The following is an 8,845-nucleotide window of genomic DNA, read 5'->3' on the forward strand; positions in this document are numbered from 1 at the left end:
AATAATAACAACGATGCATGTATTTAGCACAAGAGAATGTATCATATCCATATGAATCGTTTAAACAAATTAGTCAAACATGATCTTATTGTTGGTTTATCCAAGATGAAATTTATCAAAGATAAGTTGTGTGATGCTTGTCAAAAAGGTAAGCAAACAAAGTTTTCTTTTAAACTTAAAATTTTTGTTTCAACTTCAAGACCCTTTCAATTGATACACCTGGGTTGTTTGGTTCCTCAAGGATTAAATGCTTTATTCGTAACTCTTATAGACTAGTAATAGTTTATGATTATTCAAGATTTACTTGGAATTTATTCTTGGCTCATAAAGATGAAACTTTCAAAGCATTTAAAAAGTATGACAATGTAGTCCAAAATGAGAAATGATTAAAGACGGTATCAATTAGAAGTGATAATGGTGGAGAATTTAAAAACTCATTCTTTGAAGATTTTTGCGATGAAAATAGTATCTCCCACAATTTTTTTACACCAAGAACACCCCAACAAAATGGTGTGATTGAAAGAAAGAATAGTTCACTAGAGGAGCTTGCAAGAACAATGCTAAGCGAATCAAGTCTACCAAAATACTTTTGGGCTAATGCTGAAGTATATCTTGTTATGCAAGCAAATGGGTGATGATTAGACCAATCTTGAAGAAAACTCCATATGAGATCTATAAAGGAAGAAATCCAAATATCTCTCATCTATACATTTTTAGGTGCAAGTGCTTCGTCTTAAACAACAACAAGGACAACTTAAGTAAGTTTGATGAAAACTCTGACAAAGGTATATTTCTTAGTTATTTCTTATCTAGTAAAGCTTTTAGAATATTTAATAAAAGAACACTTGTAGTTGAAGCATCAGTTTATGTGTCCTTTCATGAAACTAACCCCTCTATGGAGGATAAAATTGTGGATGTTAATGATGATGATTTAGATGAAGTACCAAATGAAGTCAACATCAATGATGATCATGTTGAACAAACAATACAACAAGATGAAGGGTTATAACAAGAAGAAAATCACAACAATCTAACTCAAGAATGAGTGACTCATAGAGATCATCCAATTGAAAAATAATTGGAGACATTAGCAAGAGAGTATCCACTCATATTAATCTTAAAAGTGCATGTCCAAATATGACATTTGTTTCTCAAATAAAACCTTCTAAAATTAAACATTCCTTAGATGATGATTAATGGATTTTAGGTATACAAGAGGAATCAAATCAAATTAAAAGAAACACAGCTTGAGAATTAGTTCTTAGGCCGAAAGATAAGCATATTGTTGGCACAAAATGAGTTTTTAAAAATAAGATAGATAAAAATGGCATCATGGTTAGAAATAAAGCTAGATTAGTGGCTCAAGGCTACAATCAAGAAGAAGAAATAAAATTTTATGAAGCATGTGCCCTTGTTGCTAGACTAGAATCTATTAGATCATTGTTATCATATGTCTGTTCTTTGAATTTTCAGTTGTACCAGATGGATGTCAAAAGCGCATTCTTGAATGGTTACATACTTGAAGAAGTTTGTGTAAGTCAACCTCTAGGGTTTGAAGATTTCAAGAATCCCTCACATGTGTACAAACTCAAGAAAGCTCTATATGGATTAAATCAAACACCAAGAGCATGTTATGATAGACTAAGCAACCTACTTTGTGAAAGGTGGATACAACACTCTTTATCAAAAGAATTGATGATCATACACTATTGGTGCAAACCTATGTAGACAACATTATCTTCAGATCCACTAATGAATCCCTATTTGAAGAATTCTCAAATATGATGCAAGGGGAATTTGAGATGTCCATGATGGGAAAATTGAATTACTTCTTTGAGTTGCAAATTAAACAAGCAAGGAATGACGTATTTACTAATAAATCAAAATATTGCAAAGAGCTTCTAAAAAGATTTGACATGAATAATTGCAAAATGATTGTCACTCCAACGAGTTCGAGTACACATGTGGATCAAGATGAGTCTAGTATGCCAATAAACATTACAAAATATCGAGTTATGACTAGTTCATTCCTTTATCTAACTGCTAGTTATCCTGACATAATGTTTAGTGTATGTATAAGTGCTCATTATCAATCGTGTCCAAAGGAATCCCATCTCTGTTTTCTAAAGAGGATCATGAAATGTTTGAAAGGAACCACAAATGTCAACCTATGGTATGCAGAAGGTAGTGTATGTTAATCATTTCAATTCTCAAGCCTTAAATACGCACATTTCTAAGAAAAATTGGCTACTTTTAGGCCTTAAAAAGTGCCCCTGGGACATACCACTCTTTAGCCCATTAAAAATAAGGTTAAATATGTTTGTGGTCCACATAAATATCTCAATTTCGTTTTTAGTCTCTTAAAATATTTCCTTCAAAAATGATCCTCAGAAATTCTTTCATCCACAATTTTGGTCCATAATACTAAAATCGTCGTTAAAATTATCAATAATTCAGTCGTTAAATAAAAAATCGATGCTAAAATTATCGTTAATTTTATCACTAAGTTGTAAAAACCTTCGTTAAATTGCAGGAGAGATTAAAAATGTGGATGCAATTTTTTAAGAGAACCATTCTTTATATAAAATATTTCGAGTAACTAAAAACAAGAACTATAAACATATTTAACCCTTAAAAATTTTCTCTTATAAAATAAAATAAAATAGAATAGAGGAGACAATTTATTTACATTGTTTGGACCCCTCCTCCTTTTAAGTATTTTAAAATAATTTATTTACATTGTTTGAACCCCCTCCTCCTTTTAAGTGTTTTAAAATAAACATGGATGACTTTGGCCAAATCTCGTGAAGACCATTTTTCAATAAGCTTATATCTATCTAGTAAAGCTTTTTGGCCAAATACATTGAAAAGTTATTGCTAGGGGAGTGCAATTTTCTTATAAAAAACATACATATAAATATAAATGAAATCAAGGTACTATAGAATTAACACAGGAGAATCGAATTGAACCGAAGCTAGAACAGTAGTAACCGCAATGGATCATTACTCTTCTCCCGGAGGCACCTGGACGATGATCCCAACCCCAAATTCCAATTCCCAAATCCAATCCCAATCTCAATCCCATTCCCAATCCAATCAAGACCCAAACCTTTATCTTCAACAACAACAACAGCAATTTCTTCTTCAACAACAACAACAGCAGCAACAATCTTTTCAACAAACACAAACACCCCAATCTCAATTCCAACTCCAACAGCAACAGCAACAACTTTATCAACAACAACGACTTCTACAGCAACAACCACAACCACAACCACAACCCCAACCCCAGCAACAACAGCAGCAGCAACAACAGCAGAATCTTCACCAATCACTCGCTTCTCACTTCCATCTCTTACATGTATGTAAACCCCTTCAAAACCCTAATTTTAATTTATATCTTTTTGTTATTGTTTTTAATTAGGGTAAAGTTGCTTGTTATGGAGGTAGTTGTTGGAGAATTTGGCTGAGGTTGTTGAACATGGAAACCCGGATCAGCAATCAGATGCATCGGTATATTTTGTTGTTTTATTTATTTTTTTCATTGTAGGGTTTTTTATTTGAATGCTGAGTTATGTTAGTTTTGTTTGATTTTGTTGGTTACAGATTGCTGAATTGAGTAACCATTTTGATAAGTGTCAGCAGCTGTTAACTTCAATCTCTGCTTCTATTAGCACCAAAGCCATGGTATTTCCACTTCTCCAACTTTAACCTTTTCTTTACTTCCTTTCATTGTGCTCTCTTTTTATATATATATATGTTTTATGTGATGGATCATCGATATAATATACAACAGTCAACAATTGAATTGATATAGTTCAATGTATATAGTAAGTTATTAAGCAGTGTAACTTTGCATAAAGAGTAAATGGTTAATTATCACTCACGTGAGCCTGGACATGTGAGACGAAGTAGGTATTGAAAGAGGGAGAAAGGTACTTTCAAATTATCAAAAACTACCTCTTTTGCCATTGATGCCCATGGCCATCAATTCTGATTGTCGAAGGACTACACACTCCGCTTAGTGTGTGTTTGGGCAGAGGCCCTTTCCTCGATGTCACCCCATGTTGGCGTGGGAGCTTCATTTTTTAGCTTAAATTTAGGGTAATATTGCATTGGGATGTGAAAAACTTGAATTGGAAGCTGATCCAGTCATACTGTTAATCTAGATTGTGAAAAAGTCAATTTGGGAATTTGGGTATTGATTCAGAAGTTTTATTTTTCCGATGTATGTAGATGATAGATTGGGTATTGATCTTATCGCCGATATTGAGTTTTCTTGTGATTATAGCATCTGGTTGTGAAACACTGAGATTTAGATTTTCTGGTTATGCTCTTCATAAAATCTTATGCCTTGAATTTGTTTTTGCATCACTATCTCAATGGATAGAAAGCTCCGAAACACATGGTATATGACATACCTTGATAATTAGAAAAGGGAAAGAATGAAACATATGATTTAAATGATGCAATGCATAGATTAAAAACATAAGGCCCTCACAAATTTCTCCATGTTAAGCCGTTTTTTTCTTGTAAAGTAACCTTCAAACAAGGAAGGTGATGTTAGAGAAGAACATTTTTTTTTCAAAAACTGCCACAGTCTGTTTTTTTCCTGTTCACTTGAGAGAAATCAAGATTTGGTGTGTGTATGTGTGTGTGTGTGTCATAAAGCTTTTCCATTTCTGATTTCTTTAAACCATTTGCCTTTTTCTTTAATCACGCCATTTGCATGCCAAACAATAATTACTGATGTTATTAAAAAGAAGAATGATTCCTCTGCTGTGTTTGTCCTCGAAATATTAAAAATCTAAGTTTTTTGCTAGTAGTTTGAAGCTGGGGTTCTTTGCCTGACTTGAGGGCTTTTTGGTTGTTAATGCAGACCGTTGAAGGACAGAAGAAGAAGCTAGAGGAAAGCGAGCAATTGCTAAATCAACGAAGGTATGTACAAATTGTATTAGATATCTCTGTTTGGTAAATTTATAGATCCTAAATACATGTTGTTTTCTTATATTTCAGAGATTTAATTGCCAATTACACAAAATCTGTAGAGGAGCTTGTCAAGTCTGAGCCATAAGAGTCTATCATTCTTTTCAGACGGGTAATAAACCTTAAATGAGATTTTATCTGTAAATAGATTGCAGCTTCCATGTTTTACTGCAAATGGGCTATCTGTTTTCACCTTAAAATTAAATTAACTGAAATGCTAATAATTATTCAATTAAAAAATGCCTAGTGCCTGTCCAAAAACACGTACTACCTGATTAATGCTTATCCATTATCTACATATATTAAAGGATGAATGGGCGTAGGTTTGGAGGAATTTGTGTTCTTTATGGCCTTCTTTTTCCCAAACCCAGTTCTGCTTTATTAATCCAATATCGAGCCATAGTTGTTTACTTATTTGCACATATTTTGGGTGAGATGAGTCGATTCTTGTATCAGAGACTTAGAAGCTATACCGATGAGATCAATCAATAAAAAACATTGATTTATCCCTTTGAGAGATCCAGAGTCCTTAAGTCTGAGTTATATATTTAAATTTTGTCATGGAGAAATCCCTCTTCCACTTTGTATAATGGTCTTTTTGATTAAATTTCAAATCACACGGGATGCAAGCACACGTTTTCATCGAAATTGCGTGTGTCAGTTAAACTTCCACCTAGGTTTGATCATATGTTGCATATCTTGCTGGAGACACATATCTAAAATTGTCTTAGTATTTTAAGACTATTTTTGTTCTATTATCTTTGACATTTGTCAAATTTTGTTAGATGTTGAGGCGGATATATACATGAAGCGAGATCGAAGTTCAAATAAGAGGCAAAACTTCTGACGGATAGACTTATCATTTTCTTCTTTCAGCCATACCGGAGTATGTAGAAGCATGGCAGAAAGTGTGAAATTTGGTAATCTGAAGAGATGTAATGTAAACTGATATACATGATGTAAAAAAGGTTACCAATGTTGAATTAAGACTTTTCAATTGTGATTTTGGAGTAAAATTTTCATGTAGATTAAACTGAAAATGTCATTCATGTAACTGAAAATGTCATGGCGGAATTGAAATATAAAATGGTTTTAGGAACATTTGATGTTGTTGCTAGACCAAGGAATAGATGATTGAAAGACACATGAGGAATGTTACATGCTGTTTTAGATGACTTGATAAACGAAGGGACGAGTGTATATTTTATTGGTCTCTTACCGGAGAGTTTGGTTTGGAATGTATATCATCATCCAATTAATCAACTACATGTTTAACAAACTCGTCCTTATGCATGGATTATAGAGGTGTAAGTGCTTTTATTCACATTCTGATAAATTTTTATTTTTTTCATTTCATATAATTTCTATAATAGAAAAATTTTTTTTATTAAATTTTAATTCGATTACAAAGCATGAAGGAAATATCAAATTTTAATTCTGTTTTTAAATTAAAAATATTGATATTTGAGTAGTTTATAAGGTGTAATGATGAATTTATTTAATATTTTCAAAATAATTAATACATATTATAAAAATATTATTTGGATCAATAATAAACATTTTTCTTTATATTAACATTATGATAAAACACTAGATTTTTTTAATATAAATATTGTTTTTATTTTTGGTATTTTTATAATAGTAAATCTTTTCTCATTTACGTTTATAAAATATTTGGATGAATGATACATTTCTTTTTATATATATAAAAAATATTTATTTTGATCTTATTTATAAAAATATTTGGATTGATAATAAATTATTTTTTATTTATAAAAATAATATCGTTTATGAAAGTATTTGGATTTTTTCCTGTTTTTGTTTTGCTTCATTTTTATTAGTTGAAAATTAATAAAACAAAAATATATTTTAAATACCACCGTTTATTTTTATCGTATTTGTATCATTAATTATATTTTTATCGTATTTACATCAATAACACATATTCAATAAATCATTATTTAAATACTATAAATTTTGAGAAGTAAATTTTTTTTATCAATCATACATTTTTTCTTTATATAAAGATAATATCTGTTTGGCCTCATGTGATTATTTAAGTTATTTGTTACGTTGTAAGTGTCAAATAATTTTCCCCTGCTTATTTGTATATTAGTGACATATATTTTTCTAGTGCTCAGTTGTATATCAATGACAAATGACATTGGTGTTTTTACCTCTATTTTCAAGATGGTTTGTTTGTGGAAATGTTGTAAATGATGTAGAAAATGCTTATAAAAAACCTATCTAGAGAGTGATTCCGACCAAGCACGATATATACAGTTATTGGGGTCACCTTCATGTCGACATCGATCACGTTGAAGTCTTATCCGATATTTCTGATGGTGAGACATCAATGCTCATTGGATTAAACTTTTCCCTTTTTATATCTCTTGATCTGAGTGTGTCGCACTTCTTTACAACAGTTGCTTTGAGGAAAATCACGAGGGATGTTGTTGATGTAGGTGATCAGCCTGGCCAAGCGTCAAAGGTAATACTAGCATTTTCTTATAACTTTACATTCCTCGGTAGCAGTAATCTAACTCATGTTTCAACCTATAGATTTAGAAAAAAGAGACTGTTTTCACGGCAGGTGCCCTCAAAGGGAAGGCAAAGCAAAAGGAGGAAACCCCTATCGAAGACGAAGTAGCAAAACAAGTTTTTAGATTGCCTCTTTTTTATTTTCATTGTTAAAGCTCAATAGTGCAACCACTTCTCCGCACCCATCGAAGAAAAGTAAGAAGGACGCACATGCTGAAGCGTCAAAGAAAACTCAAGTTTGAATCTTCAACTCTCTATCTCTTTCTCGATCTTGCTTCTTCATCTAGCTCTGCTCATTTCCAATTTTTCCAGGAAACTCAACTGACAGAGGAAGATAATGACATCAAGACTAAGTCATCCCCGAATCCCTATGATTGGAAGTCCCTCATCCTGAACAACCTATTGTTGCCACCTCTGAGCCCCGACAAACTGAGAAGAAGAAAAAGAAGAAACTAATAAAAGCTCACTCCTCTGGTTCTGGCAACGCTTCCCAACAAAAAACTCGGGATAAGGCTGCTATAAACATCAAAGGCAATAACGCTAAAGTTCCCCCATGTGTTTCCTAAGTCAATGGGAAGTGCTGAGCTTGCACCAGAGAAAAAAGCTTATGATGACACCTTCGCTCGAGCCATGTTATGTTAGAAAATTTTCCCTTTTAAAAACTTCATGATGACTCTAGGTTTCTCGACTGACTATTCATTTTTGTAGGGAGGTCCACTCCTCAACAAGGATCCCAAAGCACCAACTTTCTCCATTATTGATTGGTCGACGCCTCCTAATACTAGCTCCCACTCTGTTCATCCGTCTATCATTGGGGAACACGACCCTAAGACCAACAAGGAAAATAGAGATGAAAATGTGAACAAAAGTGACGACCAAATCAACAAACCAATATCAATGACTAGTCCCGTGCCATCTCTTGGGGAGGATCAAAACTCTGATGAGGCTGATGATTTGACTAAGGGCCCAACTATTTTCGATAGAGAAAAGTCAGTAACCTTGTCTGAGGATTCTAAAGACCCACCCACAGAAAATGATAAATACTATGAGGACGCAAAACCTTAGTCGAAGAAGGAAGCTAGCAAAACTGCATACATTTTTGGTGCTGAATGTGATATCGACATAGTGTCATAACAGAAGCGGATGCTTTGGAGGCCTAGGCCCAAAAAGATAACGATCAATTATTTGCCTACAGGGGAAATATTTCCATATGTGAAACACAAATTGCACAATTGTCTAAGCATGTCAAAGATTTGAGAAAAAAGGAGAAAAAATTGGCAGGCTTCGTGTTGGCTTCTACCAAAGATCTCATCGATCG

At 32.9% G+C, this 8,845-nt stretch overlaps 1 protein-coding gene across 1 annotated transcript; it reads left to right on the top strand.

Annotated features, from left to right (window-relative positions):
- The first annotated feature begins 2,809 nt into the window (after positions 1-2,809).
- Positions 2,810-6,087, top strand: LOC127076373 (mediator of RNA polymerase II transcription subunit 9). Its single transcript, XM_051018001.1, has 6 exons — positions 2,810-3,361; positions 3,451-3,513; positions 3,607-3,687; positions 4,880-4,938; positions 5,017-5,098; positions 5,772-6,087. The coding sequence occupies exons 1-5, from the start codon at positions 2,996-2,998 to the stop codon at positions 5,072-5,074; spliced, it is 627 nt and encodes a 208-aa protein (XP_050873958.1). The 5' UTR covers positions 2,810-2,995; the 3' UTR covers positions 5,075-5,098; positions 5,772-6,087.
- Positions 6,088-8,845: the final 2,758 nt, after the last annotated feature.

The sequence above is a fragment of the Lathyrus oleraceus genome, chromosome 4 (assembly GCF_024323335.1).
Source record: "Lathyrus oleraceus cultivar Zhongwan6 chromosome 4, CAAS_Psat_ZW6_1.0, whole genome shotgun sequence".
NCBI lineage: Eukaryota > Viridiplantae > Streptophyta > Magnoliopsida > Fabales > Fabaceae > Lathyrus > Lathyrus oleraceus.